The sequence below is a fragment of the Ranitomeya imitator genome, chromosome 2 (genome assembly GCF_032444005.1).
Source record: "Ranitomeya imitator isolate aRanImi1 chromosome 2, aRanImi1.pri, whole genome shotgun sequence".
NCBI lineage: Eukaryota > Metazoa > Chordata > Amphibia > Anura > Dendrobatidae > Ranitomeya > Ranitomeya imitator.
This window is the reverse complement of record NC_091283.1, coordinates 764,828,914-764,844,715: the sequence shown is the minus strand read 5'-3', so window position 1 is coordinate 764,844,715 and position 15,802 is coordinate 764,828,914. Positions and strand designations below refer to the sequence as shown.

General features: G+C 41.6%; 1 protein-coding gene across 9 annotated transcripts in view; it reads right to left on the bottom strand.

Annotated features, from left to right (window-relative positions):
- The window catches only part of RUFY2 (RUN and FYVE domain containing 2), a 192,566-nt gene that overhangs the window by 160,284 nt on the left and 16,480 nt on the right, over positions 1-15,802 (bottom strand). For 5 of the 9 annotated variants that reach the window (XM_069753423.1, XM_069753419.1, XM_069753422.1 and 2 more), the window contains 6 exons: positions 11,666-11,839; positions 10,051-10,168; positions 9,847-9,948; positions 4,423-4,546; positions 2,560-2,624; positions 2,349-2,414 (listed from right to left, as the gene is read on the bottom strand). In XM_069753423.1, coding sequence (XP_069609524.1) covers positions 2,349-2,414; positions 2,560-2,624; positions 4,423-4,546; positions 9,847-9,948; positions 10,051-10,168; positions 11,666-11,839 — 649 coding nt within the window. The remainder of the gene's footprint in view (positions 1-2,348; positions 2,415-2,559; positions 2,625-4,422; positions 4,547-9,846; positions 9,949-10,050; positions 10,169-11,665; positions 11,840-15,802) is intronic. The other 4 variants (XM_069753425.1, XM_069753424.1, XM_069753420.1 and 1 more) reach the window with 1 other exon arrangement.

The window sequence follows — 15,802 nt, the reverse complement described above, 5'->3', positions numbered from 1 at the left end:
GCACAGTTAGCAGTGTCCAGGGACGCGATAACTACAAAATCTCCCGCTCTGGCTATCTGAGTAGCGAGGTCTGCTATCTCGGGGGGATGACCGGTATCCAGCACCAATGCGGACAAGACCTCAGCCCAGTGGGTCATAGCCTTATCCACCCACGTAGCAGCAAAAGATGGGAAGAGTGCGGCTGCTGAGGCTTCAAAGGCTGAACGCGCCATATTGTCGATCTGACGATCGATTGGATTTTTAATAGAGGTGCCCTCCGGAGAGGATAAAATAAATTTAGTAGCCATGCGTGATACCGGAGGATCTACCGGGGGAGATTGAGACCAATCTTTTCTTAGATCCTGGACAAAGGGATATTTTAATTCCATGCTCTTCTGCCCTGTGAATCGTTTATAGGGACGGATCCTGTGAGATTCAACAATTTCCTTAAATTCAGGATGAGTAGCGAATACCTTATGAGCTCGCTTGGTCCTCTTAAAGGACACGGCATGATCCGTTTTAGATAAAGGTTCCTCCTCAAGTTTCAAAGCCTTAGTCACTGACTCAATCAGAGAGTCGAGAGTCTCCTGATCGCGCTTCTCCTAAAGTACGAGGGGTTTTGAGGATAGGAAGCGTCGTCAGTAAGAGTGCCCTGGTTGGAACGATTCTACCGCTTTTGCTAGGGATGCCATTGACCGGGTAAGGGAGGTAGCCCACTCAGGGGGACCAGGCTCACTAGGTTCGGTATCAGTAACAGGTGGTTCCTGAATAGTCGCCGGTTCACAAGCTGTGCACAATGTGGTATTGTGACCCCGGGGTAATGAGACCTTAAAAGAGGTACATGCAGTAAAAAATACAGTGTGGGTTTTCACAGACTTTTTGCGAGGCCTTGACTGAGACATAGTAACCTTGAGGAGAGCGCTTACTAGCAAGGGAAGGGTTACGGTATGTATCTGCAGCTTACCCAGGTCCTGTGTCTTGAGTCCCCAGGGGAGGTCCGCAATGTATGGTCCTGAAGGCTGTATATCGGTTGTGACCCCGGATCCAGAGATTAGGAGGGCTGGAGCAGCGCTGCAGGATCAGCGCTGGGTGTACCAAGATGGCCGCCGAGATCTGTGAGAGCGCTTCTCATGGAACGAGAAGCGCTGGTAAAGATGGGCGGCGGTAATTGCCAATGGGCGTGGCCAAGGACTCCGGCCTGTATGAGGAGAAAAGCTGGGGACTAAATTTGAAAAACTTTCGGTTGCGGCCTGCAGCGTCGCGACTTCTATTAGTGCCATACTGAGGAGCGCTCCTTCATCAAAAATGCGCGCTACGGACCATCCACGGACCCCGGCTTTCTGATAGAGGTGCGGACCTTCCATACCCCGGGGACCAGGACCCCCCCAGCGCCTCGGCCCCAGCAGTGTACTCACGGTAGATTCGGTGGGCCAGTGCTCAATCCACCGTCGCCATAGTCAGGGAGGGGGTGGAGAGCTTCTGCCGCCTTGCGTCATCCGCTATGTCAGTGGTGATGCAGAGTGGGGCTGCACGGACACCATACACATTTATGTCCGGCTATGCACCTGGCTCCAGGAGAGGTAGGTGGAGGGCTACTCCATGTGGTCGCCTGCTATGGAGGGGGGGAGATCGTAACGCGAAGGAACCTTCACCAGTAAGGTGAGCTCAGGGCTGGCATCCAACGGTGCAGGAAAGGATGCGGGAGGAACGCTCCACGTACTTGCCTGTTGATGGTTTGGGGGAGATCGGAACCTAGACAGGGTCCATCGCCCCCATTCGCTCCGTTAAGGAAAAAATAGAATAAAAAATAAAAATAAAAACAGTAGGGTCTGAAACAGACCCAAGTGCCTCCTACAGACACTAAGCAAGAACTGGTTCACTTAGAGCCAGAAGGAGGGTGTATACTGCAGGGGAAGAGTTATTCTTTATGTGTTACCTTAGTATCCTCATAGTGGCAGCAGAATAACACCCATGGTCCTGTGTCCCCCAATGAGGCATAGGAGAAATTCACAATTTCTAATTTTTAGTTTTAAAAAAAATTGTGATATGAAAAAAAAACTTTGTCAAAACTTTTTGAAAAATATATTTAACACAAAAACCTTTTTATGCAGTACGACAAAGTGAAGCTTTTAATTAACTAACATCATATGTCATAGAAAACAGACAAATGGGGTTGATTGCCTAGTAACAATTCAGAGCAGCGAAAACCCATTTTTAGGCAATTAATTCTAATACAATTTACTATCAATTCCTGAAAATGATTGCCATTTATGTTCAGTCTGCATTGAAACAAAGCATTCTGCCAGGCTTGCTCTCCTGCCAAGGAATATGTCAGGGGTTGCAAGCTAATGAATAACTCGCTCACTTACTTCAGTTGTCTGTTTAGTTCTTCGACATAGTTCTTCTGGTCCAATATTGCAGAAATGTGCACATTCCTTACAATGAAAGAGAAGAGTTTTTTGGTTATTTCATTAATATAAATCTGAAAAAATAATCAGAAACTTTAGAGACTGTCAAAATCACAAGACACAGCCTATATCATTCCATTATTACACAGGAGAACTCTGTAACAAATATTACCTCCCCTCTCTGTTATGATCGCCTTCTTCTGATTTTAGATATATGGAGAAATCAATCACTCCAACCTATGACAGAGAATTTACAAATAAAACATGATGTCAGAGAACTGCTGTAATGCAAGGTTATCATCAGAGCCACACAGGTTAACAGATGTTTTGCAAAACTGGATCATTCAGGAATTATTTACTGGATCCTGGTCACTTGTTAGGGATAGATAGCCAAAAGCCCCAATGAAAGTACTCTATTCATCAAAGCTTTTACCCCAGAAAACTGGTGTAAAAGTTTTGAAAAGTTACAAAAGCTGGGAAAGAGCCGGAATGGGACATAGCTAAGCCCACCCATCAACTTCAGCAAAAGTGCCAGCGTTTCGTATCCCGGAAATATAACTCCAGTCCCTGACTGGAGTAGCATTTCTGGAAAAGTGTACGCAACGCCAGTCTTAATAAATTGGCCCTGTGAGTTTCCTGAGATACGTTGTGGCCGCACTAATTGTTAAAAGTGCTTCTCGAAACAGGAGCCGACAAATAAAAATTACCATCAGTCTTTCTATAAACGCAAGGGGAATTTCCTCCTCCCTATTGGACTCTCTTAGGTCATCCGATACCCATTTTCTCCATAGAAGTAAGTTGCAGCGATAGGATTGTCCCTTTTCAGAAATCTTTAGACTATGAGTTGCAATAATTATTAGTGATGAGCGAGTGTACTCATTGCTTGGGTTTTCCCGAGCACGCTCGGGTGACCTCCGAGTATTTGTTAGTGTTCGGAGATTTAGTTTTCATCCCCGCGGCTGAATGATTTACAGCTACTAGCCAGCCTGAGTACATGTGGGGGTTGCCTGGTTGCTAGGGAATCCCCACATGTATTGAAGCTGTCTAGTAGTTGTAAATCATTCAGCTGGGGCAATGAAAACTAAATCTCTGAACACTAACGAAACAAGGTCACCCGAGCAACGAGTATACTCGCTCATCACTAATAGTTATAACAAAACAAACTGAGGATTCCTCTCCACTGGCGCTCTGGTCTCTGTTGTTTGTCTGCAGCGCTGAGATCATGTCGACAGGTCTCCAGCCAAGTATTGAGCTCAGTGGATCTGCCCTCAATGCAGAAGTAGTAATCACAATCAAATGAATGAAGACCCATGTAATACAGTGTGCAGGTGTGAGAGAAACTGACTCTTTTTTTCTGTCTAACATACTGACGGATCCCCTCTATAATTATAACCTGTCATGTCCCCAAACTCTATTGACCTGCAGATATGGGGTTAATCTGCAGGTTGATAGCATTGTAAAACTGTTCAGCCACCGAACTAAAAGCCGAGCTGCTGGGAGGAAATTAACTTTATTTCTCCAACTAGCCTTAAACTTTCAGTCATAGGGGTGTGTAGTGAGCGGCGGCTGTAACCAAACCCCTGCACTGACTGACAGTCGACTCTGCAGTTTATCAGTGTTAAGCCGGCTGTCAGTCAGTGCCGAGGCGCAGTTACAGCCGCCGCTCACTATGTACTGAGCAGTGACTGAAGCCACACCTTTATGACTGAAAGCCAGGGGCTGCAGGAAGGAATATTTTGTAACGTTATTAACCTGCAGATTAACCCCATATCTGCTGGTTAATAGCTTTTTGGGATATGACAGGTTCCCTATAACATCCATATGTTTTAATAGGGCATATGGATAAATTCTAGACGGTGCACATATTCCACCAATCGTCCTCTTCAAAAGTGGAGATTAAAAGATTCTAACTAAAGATATAATTTATTCTTTACAACACAGGGAGAAAAATATGATTTCAATGCTATAGTTAATAAATAATGATAGAAGAGATTGATGACGTACATGTATACATTTCTATATTTATTATTCATACTTGTGAGTCCAGGTCTTCCCCTTTGACACAGAGGTTGGCATCAATAACATTCAATCCAACCAGGAGCCCAACAATAACCGTCCCTTCTTCTTCCATCATTACAGCATGATTTTCATAAAACTCACTGGAAAAAAAAGAAAACTGTAAGTAATAGTTGTGTAACACAAACTTCAGGATTAAATATTTCTGCATTAAAAGCTAGTTTTAAGTTTCTCCTAACAGAAAACTATGAGATATCAATTACAGTCATGGCCAAAAGTGTTGGCACCCTTGAAATTGTTCCAGAAAATGAAGTATTTCTCCCAGAAAATTATTGAAATGACATGTTTTGTTATACACATGTTTATTTCCTTTGTGTGTATTTGAACAACAAGCAAAAAAAAAAACTGAAAAGAGGAAAATTGGACATAATTTCACACAAAACCCCCAAAATAGGCTGTACAAAATTGTTGGCACCTTTCCAAAATTGTGTGTAAACAACTTTGTTTCAAGCATGTGATGCTCGTTCAAACTCACCAAAAGCAAGTAACAGGTGTCGACAATATGAAAATCACACGCGGAACCAGATAAAAAGGGGATAAGCTCACCATATTGGGTTAATCTGCAGGTAAATAGTATTAAAATCCTGTATGGCTGCTTTATTGGAGCAGCAGCTACAAGGCAGAAAATTAACTACCGTAATATCCTTCCTGCGGCAACTCGCTTCCAGTCATCGGGGCGGTGCACGAACAGATACTGTTATCACTATACTGTTAGGGTGCAGTAATATCTCTCCGACACATTGATTGGCAGTTTGTTATGCACACGCTGAAGAGCACGCTATCAATCAATGTACCAGAGAGTAATAACAGCGCACCCATCGTCTAGTGAGCGGTGATTTTAAAGCTATTTATCTGCAAATTAACCTAAAATATATGAAGATAAATAACGATTTTGGACATTGTTGCTCAATGTTGTTAGATGTTGTAGTCAGATGTCTGTATGGACACTGAAGTACAATCATAAGTATCAGTGCTTAAACCTTTATTGACAAATACATCACGTTTATGCAAAGACTCAATATTTAGTGTTGTCTCTTATTTTTTAAGACTTCTGCAATTCTCCCTGGCAGCTGGATATCAGCTTCTAGGCCAAATCCTGACTGATGACTACCCCCATTATTCTCTAATAAATGCTTGGAGTGGATCACAATTTCTGTGTTTTTGTTTGTCCTCCCACTTTTTGAGGATTGACCACAGGTTCTCAGTGGAATTGAGATCTGGGGTGTTTCCTGGACATGGACCCAAAATTTCAATATTTTGTTCATCGAGCAATTATCACTTTTGCCTAACATAGTAACATAGTTATTAAGGTTGAAGGAAGACTTTAAGTCCGGCTAGTTCAACCCATAGCCTAACCTAACATGCTCTAACATGTTGATCCAGAGGAAGGCAAAAAAAAACCCATGTGGCAAAAAGTAAGCTCATGGCCTCCATCATGCTGGAAAAAGGATTGTTCATCACCAAATTGCCCTTGGATGGTTGGGGGAAGTTGCTCTTGGTTGATGGTTAGATCCCATTATTTATTCATGGCAGTGCTCTTAGGTAAAATTGTTAGTGTGCCCAGTCTCTTGTATGAAAAGCAAACTAACGCATGAACAGTCTCAGGACGCTTTACTGTCAGCATGACTCAGGACTCATGGTGGTGCCCACCTTTTCTTCTCCAATCATTCTTACGGATTTCCCAAACTGTCTGAAGAGGGTTTTGTCTCATAAAATTACTTCATTTTAGCCCTCTGCAGTTCAATCCCTTTACTTCCTGCAGAATGCCAGTCTGTCCTTGATGTTTTTTCTTCATGCCCTTCTGACACCAGGTCAGTCTCCAAAAGTTCGCCTTACTGCGCGTGCAGAAGCACCTACACCTGCCTGCTACCATTTCTGGGCAAATTTTGCACTGGTGCCGAGCCAATTACATAGATGAATCCTCTTTAGCTCACAGTCCTGACACTTGCTAGACTATCTGGGATGCACTGAAGCCTTCTTCACACCAAATTAACCTCTCTCTTTTAAGTTCTTCATGATCTAATAAATGGCTGATTTCATGGCAATTTGACAAGCAGCAATGTCCTTGCCTGTAAAGCCATTTTGACGCAAAGTAATAATAAGTACGCATGTTTCCTTGGGGCATCCATGTTTAACAGAAGATTTCAAACACCAGCCCTTTTTTAACGCAACCAATGTGCTCTTATAATTCAATCAGAATGACCGAGCAATATCGGCTGCCTTGTCTTGTTAAAACCTTTTCCTGATGTAACGAGAAGTTCACTGAAATTATGTTAGGTGATTTTGTGAAAGGGCTAAAAATTTATGTCAATGGGGGTTTTGTGATTAAGTTAATTTTCATGGCGTGAAAAAACGACTTTGCAATATTTTGCAATTCACCTGATCACTGTTGATAATAAACTAGAGTTAATGCAAATTGCCATCATAAAAACTAAAGCAGCTGAGTTTGTTCAAAAGACAAAAATTGTGTCAGTCTCAAAACTTCTGGCCACAACTCAAGGTCTTTGTCTAACATACTTGGACGCTGTTTATCTTTTTTACTTTTGTTGATTTTTTCCAAGTTGAATCTCATATTTTATTGAAGTTGTGTCCTCTTTGCAGAAGAGTTCTACGGTTGCCATATATTTATTTTATTGTTTCCTACACTCGACGAGGCTGCTGTAAAGCCTATTTCTAAATACTGTTAACAGAAACTCAGGCACAATTGTCGCTCCCATAATTTTGAACTGAAAAAAACCCACTAGTGAAAATAAAAAACAGAGTAGAAATAAAGATTGTAAATAAGTATCAGGTTTTAACTGGTAATAAACATTTTCTTTAATGTTATTCTTACATAATAAAGATCTAGCCAAAAATCCTTTGCAGAATTCCTTCTTATTTTTGTATCTAAGGCTGGAGTCACACATAATGTATAAAGAATAGGTCCGTTTTTCACAGCCGAGATTCGCAGAAATGTTCCTGAACAGTGATCCGTATGCACAATACGAGGATGCGATTTTTTCTCTTCAAAGTATCCGTGTGACATCCATATGGCATCTGTATGGCGAGATTTTCTCGCCAGCTTGCAAAATGGACATATAATGGATCCATGGGCTCAAATATTCGTGAAAACATATATACAGTCTATATATAAATATATATATATATGTCAGTGAGACACACATATATATATATATATATATATATACCGTATATATATATCTTTATATTTCATAGAGAGTTAGATAGCAGAATAGCAGATAATTTATTTGTCGGCTTTTGCTAAATCATTGCAGAAGCCGACAGGATATGACACATGGTTTACAAACAGTAGATTTTTATATGTCCCTCACTAATAATGTTAGTAGTGTGTGTGTGTGTAAAATGTTGGAGCTGTGGGTGTTAAATTAAAGGATTAATTTTCGGAAAAAACTGGCGTGGGCTCCAGTGCAATTTTCTCCGCCAGAGAGGGAAAGCCAGTGACTGAGGGCAGATATTAATAGCCTGGAGAGGGTCCATGGTTATTGCCCCCCCTGTCTAAAAAAATCTGCCCCCAGCCACCCCAGAAAAGGCGCATCTGTAAGATGTGCTTATTCCGTCACTTACCCTCTCTCTTCCCATTGCCCTGTAGCAGTGGCATATGGGGTGATAAGGGGTTAATGTCACCTTGCTAGTGTAAGGTGACATTAAGCCTGGTTAATAATGGAGAGGTGTCAATAAGACACCTATCCATTAATAATCCAATAGAATGAAAGGGTTAAAAATACACACACATTAAGAATAAAGTCTTTTAATGAAATAATGAAACACACTGGTTTAACATCTTTATTACACTCTCAATCCAAGCGAAGCCCTCGTTCTTCCGTAAAAAAAAAAAAAAAAAAAAAGCAACAATATCCCATATCTGTCCGCTGTACAGTCAAGTCCCACGCTGCAATCCATCTCAAGGGGTTCAATAGTTTCCCACGCTAATGAGCTCATGTCGAGTCATGTAAGGAGGCTGCGCAGGCAGCTTTTCATTCATTCCTCCATGGCTTACAGCCTGGCTTGTAGAATTAGCACCACTCCGGGTTGTAAACTATTTAACCCCTTGAGATGGATCACAGCGTGGGACTTGACTGTACAGCGTACAGGTATGGGATATTGTTGCTTTTCTATTTTGAATTTTTTTTACAGAAGAACGAGGGCTTCGCTTGGATTGAGAGTGTAATGGACTCAATAGATGTTAAACCCCATGTGTTTCATTATTTCATTAAAGTACTTTATTCTTAATGTGTGTGTGTATTTTTTAACCCTTTCATACTATTGGATTAATAATGGATAGGTGTCTTATTGACACCTCTCTATTATTAACCAGGCTTAATGTCACCTTACAATAGCAAGGTGACATTAACCCCTTATTACTCCATATGTCAACGCTACAGGGCAATGGGAAGAGAGTGGCTAAGTGCTGGAATAGGCGCATCTTCCAGATGTGCCTTTTCTGGGGTGGTTGGGGTAGATGTTTTTAGCTGGGGGGCCAATAGCCATGGTCCCTCTCTAGGCTATTAATATCTGACCTCAGTTACTGGCTTTCCCTCTCTGGCAGAGAAAATTGCGTGGGAGCCCACGCCAGTTTTTTCAGTGATCTAATCCTTTAATTTAACACCTACAGTTACAAAGTTTTACACACACACACACACTAGTAACATTATTAGTGAGGGACATATAAAAAGCTAAAGGATATGCAATGGTTTACTGTATGTAAACCATGTCTCATATCCTGTCAGGTTCTGCAATGATTTTACAGAACCCAACAATTGAATTACTGGCTATTCTGCTATCTAGCTCTGTATTAAATATAAATATATTTATACGTGTGTGTGTCAATGATATATATATATGTATATATATATATATATATTTATACAGTATATATATATATATGTATATATATATATATATATATATATACATATATATATATATATATATATATATATATATATATATATATATATACCTATACTATGTGTACAGTAGACATTTATTTTATCTATTCTATTTTAACCTGTCAGTGAGATTTTACATTACACCGCACTGAATTGCCGGCTTTTCTAAAGGACACTGGTGCGTATTTCTCGCAAGTCACACTGATGGTTCATGCGGTGTGCGAGTTTTTGTCGCCCCCATAGACTTTCATTGGCGTGTCTCGGCCATAATACGGTGCAAATAGCAGCATGCTGCGATTTCTCTTACACGTATAATACGGCAAAGAAAACAACGGATGATGGGAGCTGCCCCATAGATTATCATTGGTCCGAGTGCTATGCGATTTTTTATCACATAGCACTCGTCCGTATTACGCTATAGTGTGACTCCGGCCTAAAAGTCAGAAACGATTTAAGGTAGAGGAGGGACTGACCTTAAAATGTCCCTGCGCATGATCAGGCAGCGCAGGTAATCTGCTAGTTTTTTCTGCATCATCGATAACCGTAGCCAGGCTCTAGCTCGGCCAAGGGGGGTCCTAAGAGGAAGACGGGCAACCAAAATTGATGATACTGGATTAATATGGGACATAAATGAAATACATAAAAGAACAGGTTGCAACAGAACATGAACTGCACACCTGAGTCCTGGTAAATCCCTCACACTGGCTGCAACTTCTTCTGCTTCTGGACATATTTTCTCCACCATCTCCAAAGGACACCAAATTGTTCTGTTAAAGCTAAGGAAGGATTTTCTCACTTCCAAGAAGAACATATTTAAATTATTTACAAGCGCAGTGTATACAGTGTTTTGTTTTTATTATTCTTTTTGCAAGTCTGATTATTATTTATGATGCACTGGGAGCAATATAACTGCAGATTTCTTTTAGATTTTACTTCTGTGTTAAGTAACCATCAATTTACGTTATACCAAGGGCTAATGCTTAATACTGCACCAATGTCAGGTTCTTATTACATCCAATTCGCTTCTTAAAGGGCTTAGCCAGGGAAAATAACAGGTATTCATATCGACATCTGGCTTGGTTAGGGGGCACAGACTGCAGTACAAGCAAGACAAGCCACACTTTTGCTGATCTGTGACTGTATGGGGGAGTTGTTATCAGGGGGCTGGCTTGTATTAGACACCCCATGAGCAATTCACATCCCTGATCATAGTGTCCCAGAAGGCAGGGGGCGCATTCAGCACCTTCTGTCACAGTGGATAGTTCTGAATAGCAGATGCTGTGACAATCAAAAGCACTAGTATGGATGTAAGCCTTTATAGTTCATGACGTTACGTATATGAATTTATTCCCCCAAAGTACCCCTTTAAGGGTTCGCTCACACTAGCGTATAACACGGACAAGTGCTATGCAATGTTTTATCAGATAGCACGCAGACAAATGTTATACTATGGGGAAGAGCAGGTCCATCCGAGTGAAGCCCAATTACCGTGGACACAGACAATGGAAAAGATGGAGAAATTAAGCTCTCCATCTTCTCCATACCTGTGCTGCAAATCTCTCATCCTAAAGAATCACATCACACTGAGATGACAACTTTAGCATAATGGGCCTGATACTCTCGCATGAGAGAATCGACAGCTGTGTGAGCGAGCCCTACGGCCTTTTTACACGGGATGACGGCAGACTAGTGTTCAGAACAATGCCCATTCCTGATCAATGACGATCAATGACCTTTTTAAACATGACAGCGATCAGATGACGAGCGATCAAATACTTAATTGCCAGCTGACTTCAAACTACGGCAGCAAGTCTCACTGTGGACACAGACACATTGGAAAACCATAATAAATCATTATAAGTGAACCATATCTATAATTCTGATATGAAGACATCAGCTGCATTCACTATAAACTGTAAAATGATGAGAATTAGAGACTAAATAATCTGCATAAGTTTCTTCAGCTACCAAAAAATCATGGACACCTTACATTTTTTTACAGACAGAGCAAAAAAAAGTGTCCTATTTTACAGACAGCCCCGGAATATCGGCATCGTTTGCATCCCAGCCAACAATCTATTGATAATCGATCATTCTCATACAGTTTAGATACAGTCCATACCATTTGGGCCTTTAAACAAGCACTGATGGTCAATCAAGATTCGCTATGAGCAGAAACACCTTTATTTAGTTTAGGTGAAGTGTTATTAAATCCGGTGAGGGATGAAATCACCAGCCATGGACACAGGCACATATGTATTGACACTGCAGTAGTGATGGCATGTACTGTACCTTTAAGCCCATGCTTGAGGCAATGTTCCATCACAACAAAGAATTGCTGTAGAGGAGGGTAATCTGAATCCAGGGTTCGGCCGTAACTCAGAGACGATTCAATGAGTCCTTTTATACTGAGCTTTGCCATATTCAGCAAATTTGTCCGCTCGACAACAGCTGGATCTCTTGCTGCTAGTACACAGGATAATAATACAATTATAAAGCCATCGTATTACTAAGTATGAATTATGCATACATCCGAAACACAGCTAGAAATCAATGCCAAATGTAGTTATTGGTCTAAATGGAATCTACTTTATGATCTTCAATGAATAAAACTGCTAATATAGATGTGAATATGGGCCTAGAATCAGGATGGAGAATGTGAGCGGTATACGGGTGGTGTTCATAACTGCAATCTATCAAATCTGGATTAATTATATAGCCATGGTTTAAAACTGTGACTACTTTGCCCAGACAGAAAACCTTCCTCCTACTGAACATGACCCCAGGCTCTGAGACGGTGGGCTCACAAACCGCACTAACCGCTGTCCGTGTCGCCCCGCTCTTCAGAGTCTAATACAATGTAAGGCATCCTATGAATCACAGAAGTATCGCCATCAGGGAAGTCATGGAGGAAATATTCTAATTCTGTATGATGACTCAGTCATGTATCCATTCAATGATTTTCACACAAATCTATACAATAAGGAATTATTGACATTAGATAGTCAGTGTTTTGGTGTTTTCTATAGACGCATTCAAGTCTTTGACATGTAAATCAATGGAAACCTTTATGTCTTCTATCTCTTACTGCATTCCAGGGAAATCAGTGTTTTTATATGCAAATAAAGAGTTAAATGCTCAGTGCCTCACAGGGCATATATGTTGTTTGACTGGGACGGGGTTGATGGTATTGACAAATTCCCTTATTACAGGGAAGGATTTCACCCCAAAACTATTTATATGCACATGTAGCTGAAATCCAGCAATACCTTTACATGGCCAGTCTATTCTCGAAAAAGAAATTAGTGTGTGAATTTATATGTACCATATATAATCGTCTATAAGCCAAGATTTTCAACACATTTTTTGTGCTGAAAACGCCTTCCTCGGCTTAAACACGAGTCATTGTCCAAAAAGCCAGCGGGGGAGCGGCGGAGCAGCGGCAGGAGTCGGCTAACAGAAGACATCATACTCACCCTCTTCGCGCCGTCGCTGCATCTCCATCCCGGCAGCTCTTCTTTTTGCTGAGCGGTCACGTGGTACCCCTCATTATGGTAATGAATATTAATGCGTCTCTACTCCCATAGGCGTAGAGCGCATATTTATTACCTTAATGAGCGGTACCAGCTGCAGCGCCGGGACAACGAAGATGCAGCGACGGCGCGAGAAGAGTGACTAGGATGGGGGGTGTGAGCCATGCATACAATGATGGAATGTGCGGTGAGCTATGCGGGAGCAGGGGAGCCATGCATACAACAGAGGAAGCCACACATAGCAGGACAGGACGGGGGGCCACACATAGCAGGACAGGACGGGGGGCCACACATACCAGGACAGGACGGGGGAGCCACACATACCAGGACAGGACGGGGGAGCCACACATACCAGGACAAAATGGGGGAGGGGAGCCACATACCAGGACAGCGATGGGGGAGCCATGCATAGCAGGACAGAGATGAGTGGACAATGCATACCCGGCTTATACTCGAGTCGATAAGCTTACCTAGTTTTTCGTGGCAAAATTAGGTGCCTTGGCTTATACTCAAGTATATATGGTAAATGAGGTTGTAGTTCTGAAGCCTATGTCGCTCCAGCTCTATTCCCCGCCCAGCATCGCCTCCTGCCATGTGACATCAAGCAAAGGAGCCATCAGTCAAAGTAAGAGACGGCACTGGGTGGGAAAAGAGCTGGAGTGACAGAGGCTTTAGATCTACAAATAGTTCTTCAGCCTGATTTTTATATCAATGCAAACACTGGTTACTGGATTTCTCAGTAACTTGTCTTTGAAATACAAAAAACGGGGCAGCACACCATTAGTAGTGAAAAAAGCAGCAGCTACTTTTATTAGCCCATCTCAGCAACGTTTCGGTTCTGGTAGATGTGAACCTTTTTCAAGCCTGGGGGGCTCTGCACCCGACTCTATTTTTCTATTTTCACTTTTGTGTTTTTTGTGCTGCTCTAATACTTTTTCTATATATTGTCTTTGAAATAGCTACATGTGCATATGAATAGTTAGGGGGTAGTGATCTTACTGGTATTCCATTTAATATACATACGCAGGTTTATAAATACAAACACTAGGAAACAGCAGTCTACAGACATTATATGCATATTTCAAGCCCATTTGCCAATGACAAGGCAACCTTTGTTAGATAGGACCCTATAGTAAAGATTTACCTAAATCAGTGCCTAGACCTCAAATGAAGAGGGAAAGCTTAGGATCCAGTTACCGTAAATAAATAATTAAAAACAGTCTTTGAAAGATTGGGTGGATAATATGGTGCACGGCTCAAGGGGCAATGCACAATGTACATTATATGAAATATGCCTACAATACCTACAATACTTTGTGACTGGATAGATAGATAGATAGATAGATAGATAGATAGATAGATAGATAGATAGATAGATAGATAGATAGATAGATAGATAGATAGATAGATAGATCTCTTGCTCCATAAAAAGTGACATTTTTACATGCATAAAAGAAAAAAAGAAAAATAATCCTCACATCTTTTCTGTAGTCAAAGTCTTTTGTAGTGAAAAGACTACAACATTTCGCAAATGCGCTTCAGGGGCAACTTCAGAAGTTTTTCCCCCAATTCTTGGCCGACACTGGCTAAAAGGGCCTCTTTTTGCACATATATTGTAGAGCAGAATGTATGTAGTGTGATATGATGTGTGTAATTCCAAATTAAAGGTAGCGACTTCACTTATCGGGATATACAAGTATCTGGGACAAAACCCTTAGAAAATTATGAACAGTTGCTTTCTGTAAAGTTTAGCCCGATACATTCACAGTCAGTGGCCGTTAGTAGGGAGTGCCTTCATTCCTGCACAAATGTTATGGCAACTTAACCAAAAGTGGAAATACAACATTCCTGCTTCCCTGACCCTGTCATTAAACAAGCAAGTAAAATGCCGGAGATCTGTTGTTGAGGGGAGGTAAACAGAAAAGTTTTTATGCATTGTGAAATGTCATCCCTTTGTGAGCACCTGGACGTGCACAGTGTGCCTAGAAAACATTCAAGTAGAATTTTCTAATACCAAGTTAATATTATATGTGTTTGCAAAAGAAAACCCAGTCTGCTTAAAAAAAATTCTGAACAATAAAAAGGAATTCCAGGAGTTCCATATATATCACTTATAGATAAAGGATGTTTTTTTAATATTATTTATATACTTTTAAATATTGTTGGTGCCCACTGTGACACTGAGTCACTTCTCAAGGACAAGTCTAAGGGTACTTTCACACTAGCGTTTTTTGTAAATCCGTCACAATGCGTCGTTTTGCAGAAAAAACGCATCCTGCAAAAGTGCTTGCAGCATGCGTTTTTTCCCCATAGACTTCTATTGGCGACGCATTTGCGACGGATTTGCACACTTCGCATCCATCTTGCGACGAATGCGTCGTGCTTTGGCGGACCGTCGGGAAAAAAACCCCTACATGTAACGTTTTTTTCTCCCGACGGACCGCTTTTTCCGACCGCGCATGCGCAGCCGGAACTCCGCCCCCACCTCCCCGCACCTTACAATGGGGCAGCGGATGCGCCGGAAAAATGCATCCGCTGCACCCATTGTGCAAAGCGTTAAACGCTAGCGTCGGAATCTCTCCCCGACGCATTGCGACGGGGAGATTCCGACGCTAGTGTGAAAGAAGCCTAAGTCAGGGAAGTCAAGGAAAGTATCAAATTAGTAGTAAAGCCGCACCCTATAATGGCAACGTCTCTATGAACAACAGGACGCACGTCCTCACCAGGGGATCCATCCCAGTAAATAAATTCCGATGCATATGAAGAGAAGGACAGCACCACAGCAATTGTGAAAAAACAGCTCCCGTATTTATTCTGCCATCTGCAACGTTTCAGTCCATGGACCTTTTTCAAGCATAGTGAAAAGACAATACAACCACCATTATATACCTTTAGG